An 18,146-nucleotide genomic window follows, 5' to 3' on the forward strand; every position below is an offset into this window, starting at 1 on the left:
GCAAGAAGAACGGGAAAAGAGTGAGCTAACCGACTCTCACTGGAAGATGTGCAGCCTCTCAGTCCCAAGGCTAGGAGATTAGATACGGTAACTTAACAAAAGGTTCAGTGGTTGAGAATTTTTACTATTTATACCCCTTTTATACATCTTACTGGGTTGCCCCAGCCACTCTGGGCAGCTTCTAACATATATAAAAACATAATAAAACATTAAACATTAAGAAAACTTCCCTATACAGGATTGCCTTCAGACAGCTGGGGGGTCAGATAACTTTGACATTTCTCCAATGGAAATAGGGACATCCTAAGGAAAAGCGGGACATTCTGGGATCAAATGAGAAACTGGGACGGCTTCTTTAAATCAAGGATGTCCCTGCAAAACAGGGACACTTGGAGGGTCTGGTTTCAGGGCCAAGGGCTCAAGACACTATAGCACTAAATGTGCATTATGTGGGGTTGCCCTTGAACTTGGTCTGGAAGTTTCAGCTAGTACAGAATACTGCTGCACAGTTACTTTGGGGGGGCGTCCCATCACCACTGTTAAAAGCATTGCGCTAGTTGCTAATCTGCTACCGAACTACATTCAAGGTACGGAAAGCCCTCTATTGTTCTGCAGGAGGGTATCTGAAAAGCCACCTCTTCTCCACATCCCAACTCGGTTACTTTGACCTGTGAATGAAAATCCGTCGATTGTGCCACATCCCACTTTAGATAAAGCATGCTGTGATTTGAGCATATGCTTCCAGTATTGTGGTACCAGTTCATTAGTGACACGGGGTGAGCTCCCGTTGCTCAGTCCCAGCTCCTGCCAACCTAGCAGTTCAAAAGCACGTCAAAGTGCAAGTAGATAAATAGGCGGGAAGGTAAATGGCGTTTCCGTGTGCTGCTCTGGTTTGCCAGAAGCGGCTTAGTCATGCTGGCCACATGACCCGGAAGCTGTACGCCGGCTCCCTCGGCCAATAAAGCAAGATGAGCGCCACAACCCCAGAGTCAGTCACGACTGGACCTAATGGTCAGGGGTCCCTTTACCTTTACCTTTACCGGTTCATTTGCTGAAAGCTTATTTTCTCCCAAACCTTCTCAAATTAGGCCGTAAACCTAACCCCCAGAGCAAGCCCCAACAAATTTAATAGGATTTACTCCTGAGAAGATACAATTAGGATCGCACTGCCAGTCTATTTTATGTCTGCAGTTTTACATTCCAGTTCAATTTTTATATTTCAGTACTGTTTTATATTCCACTTCTGTACACTGTACGTTTTCTGAATGTAGAGCAGTTTTCGAACCCTTAAGAAACACAAATAATAAACAAAAAAGAAGGGAGGGTTAATTCCTGTTGCCTTTTTGTATAAGACTAGTTCAAAAGCTTATTACCTCTCTACTGTGGATCCACCAACATGATTCAATGGGGGGGGCACGTGCTGAGATTCCCGTATTGGAGGGGGTTGGACGAGATTACCCTTGGGATCCCTCTTCAATTCTATGATTCTATGATTCTAAGTCGCCTCCTTTTCCTGTACATTCTGTGATCTTGGCAAGTCCTGGAGGTGTGTCTGGGGTGGGCGAGTGGGAAGGTGCATGAGGACAAACGAGGGAAATGAATTTGTAGCTAGTCAATTAAGCGGCAACGCTAATCCAATTACGTATTGTGCTGCATGTCTACTGAGAGGCAAATGCAGAGGAAACATATTTATTTTAATAAGATGGGTGTTAGCTCAGAGGTGAATTGGAGACATTTGTTGCTTTAAAGCGCTAGACTCTAATCTGGTCACTATGCAGAATTCCATTAACATGATTCCTGTTATGTTAAATAATTTAGTTAAAATAAATTAGATAAATGAAAGCTGTTTGCCAGGCCTATGATAGCAGTGGGAGAGTTGGCCTGGCAGCCATTCACACAAAAGACAATTCTATTTAAGAAGACAAAGCGGGCATATAGATTTTTTATTGACTCCTGCTTATTTTAGTCTTTCACCGTTCAAGCTAGGGAGGCATTTTGCCACATTTTGGTGGGCTTCCATTTTGTGCCATGTGGGGCAACCAGGTGGGATGGATTAGGACAGCAACAATCAATACCCCTTGGGCAGGGCCATTCCATCTAATGTGATTGACTGTTTTAATTTTAAATTTCGTTATTGTGAGCTATTGTAAGAGTAAAGCAGAATCTCAGCATTGCAATAAACAAACAAATAGTGATGGAGAGGGGATCAGTTATTGTTTTGGAGGTCAGTGGGGAGGACGCTGAAGACTCGGCTACATTAGTAAAGGAAAAGCGTTTTATAACACAGTGACACCAGATGGCGCTGTGGAGTCCCGTCGTTCGCCAACGTGATTTCCCATTATGAAGTTTACAACGAGTTTTCCTGAAACGCATTTTTGATGGGTCTAGATCCAGCCTGAGATCTAACGCAAAGCAGCAGTCTTGCCAAACAGCAGAGGCAAAGCTTTTCCTGAACTCGCCGCTCCAGTCTGCTGCTGCCTGAAATATTCCATGCTATTAACACTCTTTTGTCAAGTCAAATACTTTGAGTAAAGCTAAAGGGACCATTAGGTCCAGTCGCGGACGACTCTGGGGTTGCAGCGCTCATCTCGCTTTATTGGCCGAGGGAGCCGGTGTTCAGCTTCCGGATCATGTGGCCAGCATGACTAAGCTGCTTCTGGCGAACCAGAGCAGTGCATGGAAACACCATTTACCTTCCCGCCGGAGCGGTCCCTATTTATCTACTTGTACTTTGATGTGCTTTTGAACTGCTAGGTTGGCAGGAGCAGAGAACGAGCAACAGGAGCTCACTCCGTCACGGGGATTCGAACCGCCGACCTTCTGATCGGCAAGCCCTAAGCTCTGTGGTTTAACTCACAGCGCCAGTTCCCATGGTGCCTGACCATTGGCCATGCTGGCTGGAACTGATGGGAACTGGAGTGCCACAGGCTCTGGAGGCTACCACATTGACTACCCCTGACTTAAGGAATCTCACAGAGATAGTCCTGTTTTTAGAAATCTGATAGTAAAACCCTCCTTCAGCCCCCCATAGGTGGTGTTGGGGCTGCCTTCCGAGCTGACTTTGAATAGGTTTGCATCAGCAGTCTTTATCGGTAGTCAAACAACTAAGAAGGACAGTGTACGACTTATGTACTACATCCCATTTAAAAAATGGCAACAATCTAATTAAAATGTTCTTGTGCAACTTGGTGGCTGACTCATTCAACGAACGCTCCCTTTTGGCATTAGTTATCCCTGGACGAGGGCACAGCACTAACCCCAACCTTCTCCACAACAATGTTTTTCTGCATATTGGATTTACTTAGCACAGCTTCCCAGCCACATTGCTGGGACGCGTGGCTGGGGTTGCTATATTGCAGCGGCTTGGTTAAGAACAGCATGATCTCCACTGAGTCATCTGAAACCCACTGGTTTCGCTCCTTTCTAAAAAAATAAAAATAAATTGGCCTTGCCAGAGTCATCAGACAGCTTCGGAGCCGTTCAGCTGGTGGCTTGCTGAAAAGGACCATTCTGTTTGATCAAAGATTTGCAGCGGCAGCCTAGTTGAACTTGGGTAGGACATGGTCAGAAGCACTCTTCTTATTTTTCACTTAAGTGCTGCCTCTGGGAAAAGGCTGCAGCTGAGCGCATGGTATTTTGCATGGCTTTGCATGCGGGAAGGTCTCTTGGCATCGCCTGATAGGACAACTGAGGTGCTGCCAGTCAGACAGGTAAAGGTAAAGGGACCCCTGACCAGTAGGTCCAGTCGTGACCGACTCTGGGGCTGCGGCGCTCATCTCGCTTTATTGGCCGAGGGAGCCGGCGTACAGCTTCTGGGTCATGTGGCCAGCATGACTAAGCCGCTTCTGGGGAACCAGAGCAGCACACGGAAACGCAGTTTACCTTCCCGCCGGAGTGGTACCTATTTATCTACTTGCACTTTGACGTGCTTTCGAACTGCTAGGTTGGCAGGAGCAGGGACCGAGCAACGGGAGCTCATCCCATCACGGGGATTCGAACCGCCGACCTTCTGATCGGCAAGTCCTAGGCTCTGTGGTTTAACCCACAGCGCCATCCGCGTCCCGCCAGTCAGACAATACTGAGCTAAATCCACCACTGGTCCAACTTGGTCTAGGCAGCTTCCTATGCTTTTCTAATCTTTTGAACCTGAAAACAGAATAAAGCGTTTGGTGGAGGAGACAGGAGGAACAGCAGGGCAATCTAGAAGTGAATTGCATTCATCTGTGGATTTGGGAATTGAATGTGCTCTGTTAATCATGATGAGTTTGAATAGCATTTTCCACAGGTCTTTTTAAAAAGCCTCAGTTCTTGATGGTTGGTGCCTTTGTGTTTAGAGTAGGAGACAGTTGCTCTGAAAAGCTGAAGGTAGTTTGATACAGGTATACGATGGGGGAAATATATAATTTACCTTAAAAAGCATTGTAAACTATTAAAACTATTGGAATAGCAGTTGTAGTTCAATGCTGAATTTTGGTTATAATGGAGATTTAAGAGATGTGGATTAATAGACAAGATGCAGGAGGAAAAGGTTAATATGAGGACCCACAAAGGAAAGTCCAGGAATTCTCTTTTTATGTTGGTTGTTTGATAATTGTTTGTAAATTTCAAAATACAGAAAAACTAAATATTTTTTTAAAAAAATAGATACAGGTATACAATATAGTGTACGCATTGTTTCCTTTGTCCCATGGTCATCTCTGGAGAAAGATGTCTTGTGAGTTTTTGATGGACTACAGACCCTGTAGTCTGACAGACCCTGTAGAGACAGTGGTTGGTTATGTCTGTACAGCAGGGGCAGCCATGGGTCTATCATTCCACCTTCAGTTCTCTTCAAAACCAACGCCTGTCTCCAGCAATAGAAGGCTCCTCAATAAATAAGCCAATCAGCTTGGCTGTTTCATTTGGATTCCAATACAAAAGGTTCCATCGCTCTTGCTCCTGAGAAGTCTTTCCCGGCCATCCAGAGGATTTGTAGCAGCATCAAACGGCAACAAATCCTTGATATTTACTGTGAGCCAGTCTCCTGCCACTCCATCGCTACCCAAGAGGATAGCAAAACAGGAAGGCTCTGATGTATAAACATCTCTTGCAATATTACACTAAACCCGCTCTGCCGTTCGACTCCTCAGAAATCAATCTTCTTTCAGGCATGTATATCAGAATTTATGCGCATTGCTTTTACTGGGTAATCTCCCTTGGCAGATTTTTACAACACATTCCATTATTTCGAACTATAGGCGGATAGAAATAGAGACGAACACACAGATATGCACATCAGTATTACCTGTTCTGCCTGCAGACAGACACTTTATATATAGGCAGAAGCCCTCTTAAGTTGTTGGGCTTAAACTGGGGAGGGGAATGGCAATCCTATCTAGATCTACTTATAACAACTTATTTGGACATATATATTAAATTATACAGGCCTTTCCACCCGGTGCCAGCCAGCCCATGAGGCTCAGTGAGACGGTCAACCTTGAGTGGCAAGCTGGGGACAGCTGGGGGGCGGGCAGCAAATCTGGGCCCCCCAAAGGATCTTGCCACTCGCCACCTCCAGCGCTTGTCACCCACCAAGGCCTCCCCCTCCCCACCTCCTGCTCCTCTCTGCTATTTGATTCAGTCGGTGTATATAGGGGACAAAGCTGTTAAATGGGTGCAATATTTGGACGCCCTGATTCAGACAATGACAATTTCATTGTTTACAAGTATAATAACCCATGATATGAACCTCAAAATACAAACATTTTTAAAATGAAAATATATACACAATAAAGCAATCCTATTATATAAGCACCCATAATTAAAATATGCCAAATATGCCATAAAACAACAGCAGCGGGAGACTTGGGCTACGAGATCCAGGGCGTGCCTGTTTTAATATTCACCACAATTCCTGCAAGTCACAGGGATGGGTTTTCACAATAAATTCTGTGTCACAGTTCTTCTCCAGCGCCGAGGGCCTTCTGGCGGTTCCCTCATTGCGAGAAGTAAGGTTACAGGGAACCAGACAGAGGGCCTTCTCGGTAGTGGCGCCCTCCCTGTGGAACGCCCTCCCACCAGATGTCAAGGCAATAAACAACTATTTTACTTTTAAAAGACAACTGAAAGCAGCCCTCTTTAGGGAAGTTTTTAGTGTCTGATGCTGTACTGTTTTTAATATTCAGTTGGAAGCCGCCCAGAGTGGCTGGGGAAACCCAGCCAGATGGGCGGGGTATAAATAATAAATTATTATTATATTATTATTATTCGCTACTAGCTCCTACAAGCTGTGTGGCAGCTGCCCCAAGCCAGTTTGAGGCTAGTTCATGTAGAGAACCGAGAGAAATGGCCAAATTGGTCCAGATGGTAAGTCCAGACAGAAATGGTGTGCGAACAGTAGAGGAATATGAGATATCCTTTTGTTAGGAGTGCTGTTTGTTATACATGTTGAACCAGCAGTTCCAATACACCTTTCCCCACTTCAATTGTTCAAGCAACAGATTAGGTTGCTGCCATTATCCCTCTAGGTCAGAAATGGTCATGCCTTGAAGTCTTTTCTTGCTCTGCAGTGTTTTGGGGTAGGTTTTTTTTTTTTGGCTGATGTTCTTTCTTCCTCCGCCAGAGATCCCCCAGTGTGCCGGCTGCAACCAGCACATCCTGGATAAATTCATCTTGAAAGTCCTCGACCGCCACTGGCACGGTTCTTGCCTCAAGTGCGCAGATTGCCAAATGCAGCTGGCAGACCGCTGCTTCTCCAGAGCCGGGAGCGTCTATTGCAAAGAAGACTTCTTCAAGTAGGTGCAGAGAACTTTCCACTTTTGCCTTGGGGAGTTTGCTAGCCCTCTAAGTAGCAGCAGGATATGCAGTCTCACTTCCTTTCAAAGGAGGTGTTTGCTGATACTTGAACATACAATTTTCGCTTGGAATAATTGAGAGATCACATAGTGACTGAAAGGGCAAGCAGGCAAACCATGATGATGAAAATGCAGACTCACCATACAGGATTGCTGTAGATATTACTGTTATGAAATTCTTTATAAAAGTGCTATATGAAATCTTGGTACAGTACAGTGGTGCCTCGCAAGACGAAATTAATCCGTTCCGCGAGTCTCTTCGTCTAGCGGTTTTTTCGTCTTGCGAAGCAAGCCCATTAGCGGATTAGCGCTATTAGCGGTTTAGCGGCTATTAAAGGCTTAGCGGCTATTAAAGGCTTAGCGGCTAAAAGGCTATTAGCGGCTTAGTGGCTTAGAAAAAGGGGGGGGGAGCGGAAAAAAAATGGAACACTCGCAAGACGTTTTCGTCTTGCAATGCAAGCCCATAGGGAAAATCGTCTTGCGAAGCAGCTCAAAAACGGAAAACCCTTTCGTCTAGCGGGTTTTCCTTCTTGCAAGGCATTCGTCTTGCGGGGCACCACTGTATTTTTAATATCATATTCTGATTCTGTGGCAATGGTATTTATTTTATGCAGATATATAGATATATATCCTGCTTGCTTCACAGAAAGCTCCAGTTTTGCTCCCTTGACGTAATTATTGCCAATGTAATTGTTTTTCTGTCCAACACACCTACTTCCTTACACTCAGATGGGGGCAGCAAGAGCAGTATGTATTTTCCGGCCAACATTTTCTTCTTGGGAGGATTGAAATAGCTATTGAGAACTTACTTCTGAGCAGACATGTTTAGCCCTATGCAAATAACTTATGCTGGGACACTTCTGCCTGCTCTCCCAGTTCTAATGTTCTTTACCCTAGGTAAAGGTAAAGGGACCCCTGACCATTAGGTCCAGTCACGGACGACTCTGGGGTTGCGGCGCTCACCTTGCTTTACTGGCCGAGGGAGCCGGCGTACAGCTTCCGGGTCATATGCGTTGCAACCCCTGAGTCGTCCGCAACTGGACCTAATGGTCAGGGGTCCCTTTACCTTTACCTATTTACATATTCAATTTGTATAATGCCCTTCATCCGAAGACCTCAGGGAAGTTCACAGCATCAAAATACACAATAAAAACACTCTCTTGTTGAGAGCTCCCTCTGTGTCTCCCCAAAGCTTTGAAGGGTCAAGGAAGCATTTCCAAGAGCAACAACAGGGAGCATATTACTACAGTCAAATAAATGAATAAATACAAATTCCCTCTGGGGTTTCGTCATCAGCTTTGTGCATCTCGTATTCTGGGCCCCAGCTATAGAGCACTGCCATGGCTTCCTCAAGTTGTTGTGTTTTCTCCCTCAATCCCTTCAGCAGCTTCTGTTTCCATTCCAATAACTCATCCTAGGGTTGATGAGAAGGCAGATAATAACTATTCTGGGCCCAGCCAAGAGGGAGCTACAGTGCCTATAGATTCCTCCCCGGTTATAGCGAAGAATGATTCTGGAGGAGCTACAGAGATTGACCTTGTCTTCTGCTGCTAGTTGGTTGGGCAGGCAAGCTCATCTCAGCCACTTAGTCGTCGAGGGGAAAGAAAATTGTACTACTCTTCTTCTCTGGCGATCACTCGTAGCTGAGTAAGATTGTCTGCCAGGAACACGGTCTTAACAGTGAGTCTGTAAGGAACTGTGGAGGCCAATTCTGCATCCACACATCCTTCCACAGTGGGGACATTGGTTTCTGGGCGGGAGTTGGTCACGGTGTGGATTTGCCAAGCGTGTCTTCCTCTTAGCACGTTTCTCCCTTGTGTCCTGAGTTCGAGCGTCTTCAAAGTCCACAACACCTTTGGTAAAGGCTGTTCTCCAACTGGAGCGCTCGCAGGCCAGTGTTTCCCAGTTGTCAGTGTTTATACTTCATTTTTTTAGATTTGCCTTGAGAGAGTCTTTAAACCTCTTTTGCTGACCACCAGCATTATGCTTTCCATGTTAAGTTCAGAATACAGTGGACTCTCTAGAACTTAATTCGTTCCGGGGGTCTGTACGTATCCCGAAAAGTCCGCATCTAGAGGCGCCGCTTCTGCGCACATGCGCGGCAAAAACCAGAAGTATACACTTCCGGTTTTGCCGTGTTCGCAACCCGAAAGTTATGTTACCCGAATGTAACGTAATCCAAAGGTCCACTGTAGAGTAGTTGCTTTGGAAGATGATAATCAGGCATCCGCACAACATGACCAGTCCAACTAAGTTGATGTTGAAGAATCATTGTTTCAACACTGGTGATCTTTGCTTCTTCCAGTACACTGGCATTAGTTTGCCTATCTTTGCAAGTGATGGATAATTTTTTTGGGAGACACTGTTGATGGAATCTTTTGAGGAGTTGGTGTTAAGTTGTGGGTGAACATATCAGATGACACAGTGATTCTTCAAACAGCTCTTGTTTATTCACAGGCCAGAACAGAACTGAACTGAAGGGTTCAGTCAGCCTGCTTATATAGGGCTCCAGTACAATGTAACTGTAACAATTTCCTAAAACTATTCAATCACTGAACGTCACTTTCAATCCCTTATTTGCATAACTATCTATAGTATCCCCCTGCTGGCCCAGGGTGAGAACTTCAGTACATAACACCTGGAGATGGCGTTTATAAGTGGTCCATGTTTCACAAGCATACAGCAAGAAAATTATACACTTCTAGGCCATCTACCTGGGTGTGAGTCTTTGTTTTTGGGTTCAGGACAGGTGTTCGTGAAGGCCTGCTTGAGCGTCATGCTGCTCATCACTTTGGCTGGCCAGTGATAGACCTCTTTGCAAATTTAGTCACTGCACTGTAGCATCAGGAAGGGAACTTAGAAGTAATAATAATTTTTAATTTTTACCCCGCCCTCCCCAGCCAAGGCCGGGCTCAGGGCGGCTAACAAGCAATAATAAAAACAAGTTGAACGAATACAACTTAAAAACAAGATTAAAATACAACATTAAAATATTAAAACATTAAAATATTAAAATGCAGCCTCATCACAGGAGGAGAAAGGAAAAAGAAAGAGGGGGAGGGAATCAAATTGGCTCCAAGCCAAAGGCCAGACGGAACAACTCTGTCTTACAGGCCCTGCGGAAAGAAATCAGATCCTGCAGGGCCCTGGTCTCATGAGGCAGAGCGTTCCACCAGGCCGGAGCCAGAGTTGAAAAGGCCCTGGCTCTGGTTGAGGCTAATCTGACTTCCTTATGGCCCGGGACCACTAGGGTGTTGCTATTTATGGACCTTGAGGCTCTCCGTGGGGCATACCGGGAGAGGCGGTCCCGTAGGTACGAGGGTCCTAGGCACTAAGTAGCAGTGCTTCAGTAGTTAAAGGAGCGTCAAAGGAGAGTAACACAAACGCCTTTCCTGGACAGAGTCACGCAGTGGCTTAACCTAAGACACCCTCCAGCATATAACAATCCCTCCAAGCTGTTTTGCATTAGAAATAAATCCCCTTTAACTTAAATATTTCTCCTAATCAAAACCTGATCTGCTCCTTGCAGCTGCTTTGCTTCAGTTGTGGGAGTGGGGAACCTAGGCATGGATTGGACTGGACTGATGGAACGAGGGCATGGCGCCTCTGGGATCAGTTCCAGGTACAGCGTCTCAGGCTGCAGCCCTGTGCAAAGCTACCTGCGAGTAAGCCTCATTTAAAACAGATGGACTTTATTCTGAGTAAGCATGCACAGGATTGTAGCCTCAGTGACCCAGTTAGTTTGGTAGACAGCTGGTGCCCTGTCTGCCTGCTGTGGGGACTGACGGCAGGGGCAGGGAGTGGGGAGGACACAGAAGAGTCATGGCAATACACATTGCACTGGACCCATTTCTGTGGGCAAAAGAGCATGCGGACTTTTGAATTACATTGCGAAAAGGAGGAAAACAGGTAATTCTCAGTTATGTGTAAGGAGATGCATGCATATTCTGTTGTTTAAGAAACAGAAAATTGCTTAATCATGAAATGTTTAATTCTTCAAACACATCTAACATGGCTTCCAGGAAGGATTGAGGTAAAAACTGGCAGATTTTAAGAGCTATTCTAGCTGGTTCTTCACACACAGTGTGAACTCAGCACCATAGCTTGCCTTATTCATTGACCCTTCCGTTATGTATTGAGTGACGGTCCATATGGGAAGGTCTTGCACTTATTTAGGCAGGTGGTCTATCTACCCCCATATTGGCTGACAATTGGGCAGAGGGGTCCTTTTGAGTCTTGCTGTCCGAGGTCTTTTATTTGGAGATCTGAGAGACTGAACCATGGAACCTCTTCTGGTTTTTTTTATATAAGCAGCTCGTATTCGTTGATTTACCTAAAAGAAAACAAAAATGAAGGTTTGCTTTTGTTTTTAATGCAATCATTTAAAAGAGAACTATACCATACCTCCTCTGGGAATTGTGTTGTCGATGGCATTGGTGCTAGCCAGTAGGTGCCCTCCACAGCTGGGATTGTCCTATTAAACTAAAAGACACCGAAAAACTGCAGAACTGGGTTTTTTCCCCCTAGCACCTATTCCAGAGAAAAAGATGCATTGAATTACTGTGGTGCATTGTGAAGCTGCCTCTGCTACTCTTAAAAACATCTGACTTCACATTTAATGTCAGTACAGTAGTTCTTAAATTTTGTTGTGCTAAGGATACATATCCTGGTTTTCTTCTTGCTTGAGGCCCACCAGAGATTTATTCTTACTGATATGGCCAACCTATGAGAGGCTTGAAAGGCTTCCGGACTAAAATTCAGCTTCTATATTTGTCCCCTTGTGTTTCACCAAAGATATAGGGCCCCCATATTCACACAGCCAGGAGGTTCTTTGATGTTTACAGCTATTTGCATGCGGAAGAGGCAAATTGTTTTTAATTTTACATTTTAACTGAAAAGTGGCTTGCTCTTTGGCATGTGGTGGAAACCTTAGAAAAAGATCAATTTTTCCAACGGTTTTCTATATTAGTTTCACTGTAATCTCATGAACCCCAAGGGGACCCCAGAGCCTCTGGGGCTGAGCATTAAAACAGCTCAGTTTGGGGTTTGGATAATTACTACCAGTCATCATTAACAAATAACCTTGCTATAGCTTAGAATTAATTATCACCAGTTCAAGTGAGGGGAGAGTCTTTGTCCTGTCCAACAGGCAATGGCTTTTCCCACCTTTTTCTCAATTTGATCCTTTCACATGGTTTTGTATGTTCTGCCATATTTTATGCATGTGACTTGCCATTCTTTTTATTGATTATAGTTTAGTAATTCTTTATTGCAATTGTTAAGTGAAAACTGTTTAATTATTATTTGCTGATTTTTAATTTTACTCTTTACCCAGCTAGATGGGCAGGGTACAAGTAATATATTATTATTATTATTATTATTATTATTATTATTATTATTATTATTATTATTGCTTTTTGTATGGCTTTGTTTGATGCAAGTTGTTTATTTTAAAGTTATGTTTTTATTATGACTTTTTGTGCATTGGATCAGATTGTTATTGGGTATGTGGTCTTTGCTGCCCATTTTGTTGTTTCTTCAGCTTGTAAATCACCTTGTTTTTAATAACATAGAAAAGTGGCGTACAAATTAAAAATGAAACGTGTGTAGGTAGATCTAAAGTCTGGACTCCTTCACCAACTGAAGTTACTCTAATTAAAAACGTATCACTTTCCCCCTCTCTCTGTCTCCCTCTTTTAAACCCCAGCTCATGTACTGCCAACTCTGCAAGCCCTTTGGCTTCTAATATTGCATCTCTAAGTTGCCTTTTATTCACTTTCCCAGCCTTGTGGGAGCAACTTATCTGTAAATGACTCAGCTATGTGAGTGAGTTCTAATCATGCAGGCCGGGACTATGGAATCAGCACCCCGATTCCATAGTCTCCAATTGCCACAAAAATGCTGGGACCTTCACAAAACCCTGTGTGCATTTGGGTGAAGGGAAATCCCAGGACAGCTGGGGGAGGGGATGCCTGGGTGTGTGTGTGTCTGTATAGCTGATGCATCCAGAATTCACCAAAGCAGCAGGGTGCTCCAGTTGGTTTGTTGTTTAGTCGTTTAGTCATGTCCGACTCTTCGTGACCCCATGGACCAGAGCAGGCCAGGCCCTTCTGTCTTCCACTGCCTCCCGCAGTTTGGTCAAACTCATGCTGGTAGCTTCAAGAACACTGTCCAACCATCTCGTCCTCTGTTGTCCCCTTCTCCTTGTGCCCTCCATCTTTCCCAACATCAGGGTCTTTTCCAGGGAGTCTTCTCTTCTCATGAGGTGGCCAAAGTATTGGAGTCTCAGCTTCAGGATCTGTCCTTCCAGTGAGCACTCAGGGCTGATTTCCTTCAGAATGGAGAGGTTTGATCTTCTTGCAGTCCATGGGACTCTCAAGAGTCTCCTCCAGCACCATAATTCAAAAGCATCCATTCTTTGGCGATCAGCCTTCTTTATGGTCCAGCTCTCACTTCCATACATCACTACTGGGAAAACCATAGCTTTAACTATATGGACCTTTGTTGGCAAGGTGATGTCTCTGCTTTTTAAGATGCCGTCTAGGTTTGTCATTGCTTTTTAGTACAAAAATAAAAATGGTGTCTGAGCTGCAGAGCATAGATACACACATGAGGTCATCTTGGAAGTGCGATGAAAAAGGAGGAGGCTGTCAGGGCAGGAAGGAAGGATGTTGTGTTATAGTTTCCTGCTGTGGCAGGCAAAGGAAGTGATCTCACAGAGTTCTCTCTAGCAAATTTTACAGGAAAGCTCTGTGAGCCTCAGCCCCATCGTGTGTTTGTCTGGCAAAGCATGAATTGTTGGTTTGACTGCGATAATGTGCCACAGATATGTCCTTATGCTATGTGCTAGTAGAGGGGAGGAAATTCAAATTTGGGGGAAATGGAACGGGGTGGGGGAAAGGTAGATGTCATGGGAAAGAGCAGTGGCGTAGCGTGGGTTGTCAGCACCCGGGGCAAGGCAAGTAATTTGCGTCCCCTAACCCGTGGGTTTGCGCCCCCTAACCCTAACCCCCAGATGTTGCGCCTGGTGCGGCCGGCCCCCCCTGCACCCCCCACGCTACGCCACTGGGAAAGAGACTCTGTATAAGACAAGCAGGTGAAGTGTGGGAAAATACTGGCTCATTTTTTAAATGGAGTAGAATCTCCAAGCATATAATAAAGGGAATTTTGTCCTGCTCTAGAGCTCTCACAGGGTGAATGCTATTTGTGGGTATTTAACCTTCTTAGAGACCCAAATCCCTATAATACACCCTCCCCCCCCCCACTGCGTTTTTAAGCCCAAATTGGACTATTGCTTTGTCTGATTTTAATCTCTCTTGCCCACATCAAGCACATCTGTTCTGTGCCAGAGGGCAGGAAGCCCCCCACGAAAATGCCCATTCTTGATTGCCCTCCTGTTTCCTCCTGATCTTTCCCAAACACATTTGTTGTATGGCAGACTGAAGCAGTGAGATGTGCCTGGGAACCAGCAGAAAGTTTTAGCATGCCAATATTAAATACAGCATAGCTGGTGTCGGGTGAGCTTATTTTTAAAAACCTTGGGGGGGGCATTAAACACACTGCATTATTTAAGAGGTGCTCCTAAATTGTTTAAGTGCACGCTTAACAATTTAAGCGTGTTTCCTGGCATGCATATCATGCTACCTTTGTCAGGGACCAGTGGTAGGCTACAGCTCCTTCTTTAAGTGTACCATGTTTTTCCCTGTATAAGACTAGGTTTTTTAACCAAAAAATTAGGTTTAAAATTGGGGCTCGTCTTATACACGGGTAGTGCTGAGGGGTGTTTTCTTAATTTGGAGTCCCCCAAAATATGAGGTGTCTTATACATGGGGGCATCTTATAAATGGAAAAATACGGTATATCTGGTGCCAAACCCAGGCTTGTCTTGTGAAATAGTCTTTAGATCAGGGGTCAGCAACATTTTTCAGCCATGGGCCGGTCCACCGTCCCTCAGACCATGTGGTGGGCTGGACTATATTTTTTTGGGGGGAAAGAATGAATTCCTATGCCCCACAAATAACCCAGAGATGCATTTTAAATAAAAGGACACATTCTACTCATGTAAAAACACGCTGATTCCAGGACCGTCCATGGGCCAGATTGAGAAGGCAACTGGGCCGCATCCGGCCCCTGGGCCTTAGGTTGCCTACCCCTGCTTTAGACTGAAGCTGACATATGGCAGACTAATGACACAGATTCCTCTGCAGAAAGTTGTTAGGAAAGCCCTGCTCCGCTCATGGAACTACAATTCCCAGAGTTGTTTTAACAATCTCTTCACAGGCAAACTCGAGGGACGGTAGTTCTTTGGGGGGTGGGGAATAGGGTTTCCTAGCAAACTCTCTGCACCCTTAACAAACTACAGCTCCCAGAATTCTTTGGGGAAAACCATGGCCAAGTGGTATAATAAAAGGTAAAGGGACCCCTGACCATTAGGTCCAGTCGTGACCGACTCTGGGGTTGCAGCGCTCATCTCGCTTTATTGGCCGAGGGAGCCGGCGTACAGCTTCCGGGTCATGTGGCCAGCTTGACTAAGCCACTTCTGGCGAAACCAGAGCAGCGCACAGAAACGGCATTTACCTTCCCACCGGAGTGGTACCTATTTATCTACTTGCACTTTGACGTGCTTTCGAACTGCTAAGTTGGCAGGAGCAGGGACCGAGCAACGGGAGCTCACCCCGTCGCGGGGATTCAAACAGCTAACCTTCTAATCCGCAAGTCCTAGGCTCTGTGGTTTAACCCACAGCACCCCCCACGTTCCTAGTGGTATCATAAGGAGCTTCAAATGTGAGGTGTGACTGTTGTTGTAGTCTTCCCATTTTGATTGTGGGTTTGTTTGCGGCTCTTGGGATGAAACCTGATGCTTCTCCCTGCCGTATCTTTTTTTTGCCATTAGCAGCTGAGGAACATGTAATAGGCCAGATGCTCAATTAACATGGATCATTTGAAGCCATAATGTAGAGAGTGGGGGGTTTTGTTTATGCAAGGGATTACAGCAACAGGAAGAGGACAGCTAATGGTTCCCTGGGGATGGTGTTTGCTGCATCTATTTTTTTATTTTGTAAACCGTCTTTAGAGATTATGGGTAGCGTTCAGCTAAATTTTACTCGTAGTAAACCCATTTAAATTAATGAACATGATTCAAATAGGTCTTACTAATTTTAACGGGCCTACTCTGAGTAGAACCTATGCTGTGTAAACAATATATACATTTGAAGGGCGCACACACACCCCGTCAAAGAATTCAGGGAGCTGAAAACAAGTGATTGTTTAGAAATAGCCATTTCACCAAATAACTTGAAAACTGGCCCTTTTCAGGCTTGATTTAGGGTGACTCGCAAGGATGGCAAAAATGAAGAATCCCCTATTAGCATAGGAGCCAACTCCTAGGGGCCAAGGTTGTTTTAGCACCCCCAATAAATATTTGAGGGCCTCCCCACAAGTTGAGGGTGTGCATGCACCACATCTTGTGATTATGCATGGCAGGGCTTAAAAGGTAAAGGTAAAGGGACCCCTGACCATTAGGTCCAGTTGTGGCCGACTCTGGGGTTGCAGCGCTCATCTCGCTTTATTGGCCGAGGGAGCTGGCATACAGCTTCCGGGTCATGTGGCCAGCATGACTAAGCCGCTTCTGGCGAACCAGAGCAGCGCATGGAAACGCCGTTTACCTTCCTGCCGGAGCGGTCCCTATTTATCTACTTGCACTTTGTCGTGCTTTTGAACTGCTAGGTGGGTAGGAGCAGGGACCGAGCAACGGGAGTTCACTCCGTCATGGGGATTTGAACTGCCGACCTTCTGATCAGCAAGTCCTAGGCTCTGTGGTTTAACCCACAGCGCCACCCGCGTCCCTTAGGGCAGGGCTTACTCCCCCCCCCCTATTTTATTCATGTTGGCACACCTTCTTGTTAGCATTCATATCTCATTCTCTGGACACCCAAAAACCACATAATGTTTGGCTGGCTGGCTGTGCAAAACCTGTGCAGCTTTCAAAGCTCCCAGCGGCATGTCGTAAGATAATATTTTGCTCCGCGGACCTCCCTCCGGTTCTCCTTTGTTGGCATTAATGAGCTTTTTAATCCAACAGTTAATATCCCCCCTCATTTCGCCAGTTGTTTGGATCTCTCTGGAGTGGGGAAATGGCTGCTTGATCTGCCCTGCAGAAATGAGTGTTTTTGCTTTTAGTTAAAACCTCTTTAATGGCATTACATAAGCAGGTTTTAAAGGAAGAAACAGCTCTCGTGTGGGCATCACTCAGCAGGATAAGCCTTGGAGCCAATTCTACTGTAATATCCCCCCCCCCCCCCCCGTGGAAGAACACCCTTGAAGGCATAGACATGAAATACAGAGTCCACGCAGAATTTACTGGGAAGATAGAAGGCAGCCGAGTCTCTAGTCTGAGGATCTTCCTTGCAAACGAGTTTGTATTCTCTTGACATTCTTCTGTCTTGGACTCCAGGGAGCCACCACAGAAAAGGCCCGTTCTCATGTTGACACCTTCTGGACCTCTGAATTGGAGATTGAGCAGTAAAGAGGGAGTTTTCCCAGGGAAACAGAAAACTGCTTGGATCTGTAGTTTCTAGGCACAGCACAAGTGGAAGTGTAGATGAGCCCTTAAGAGCAAACTCAATTGGTCAGGTGCCTTTCAGTATAGAAGTGAATCGGGAGCACATAATAGGAGGAGGAGGTGGAGGAGGTGGAGGAGGAGGAGGAAGAAGAAGGAGGAGGAGGAGGAGGAGGAGGAGGAGGAGGGGAATGTCTTTCCCTCAGACTAGAGTGGGACAAAAATAGAAAAAGCTTAAAATGTAGAAAAGATAGTCATTAGAAGGTCATTAAAAGTACTAATGAAGGGACGCGGGTGGTGCAGTGGGTTAAACCACAGGGCTTGCTGATCAGAAGGTCGGCGGTTCGAATCCCCGCAACGGGTTGAGCTCCTGTTGCTCGGTCCCTGCTCCTGCCAACCTAGCAGTTCAAAAGCACATCAAAGTGCAAGTAGATAAATAGGTACCACTCTGGCGGGAAGGTAAACGTCGTTTCCATGCACTGCTCTGGTTTGCCAGAAGCGGCTTAGTCCTGCTAGCCACATGACCCGGAAGCTGTACGCCAGCTCCCTCGGCCAATAAAGCGAGATGAGCGCCGCAACCCCAGAGTCGGTCACGGCTGGACCTAATGGTCAGGGGTCCCTTTACCTTTAAAAACACTAATAGAATTATAACAATATTTTAAAAATCTATTAAAAATACAGATAATAACAATTTTTAAAAGTTAATGCTTTCTATATAGGGAGACTCATTAGATGTTTCAAGTTGGCAACATATT

At 45.4% G+C, this 18,146-nt stretch overlaps 2 protein-coding genes across 2 annotated transcripts in view; one reads left to right on the forward strand and one right to left on the reverse strand.

The window, feature by feature from the left end:
• The window catches only part of LOC310708593 (podocin-like), a 671,219-nt gene that overhangs the window by 563,686 nt on the left and 89,387 nt on the right, over positions 1-18,146 (reverse strand). The window lies entirely within an intron of this gene.
• Positions 1-18,146, forward strand: part of LHX4 (LIM homeobox 4) — a gene marked incomplete at its 5' end in the record, with an annotated part of 69,692 nt that overhangs the window by 27,434 nt on the left and 24,112 nt on the right. Inside the window, one exon of the mRNA XM_083507187.1 lies at positions 6,602-6,773. Coding sequence (XP_083363313.1) covers positions 6,602-6,773 — 172 coding nt within the window. The remainder of the gene's footprint in view (positions 1-6,601; positions 6,774-18,146) is intronic.

Source organism: Podarcis liolepis (assembly GCF_965112155.1).
Source record: "Podarcis liolepis genome assembly, chromosome: 6".
NCBI classification, from domain to species: Eukaryota; Metazoa; Chordata; class Lepidosauria; order Squamata; family Lacertidae; genus Podarcis; species Podarcis liolepis.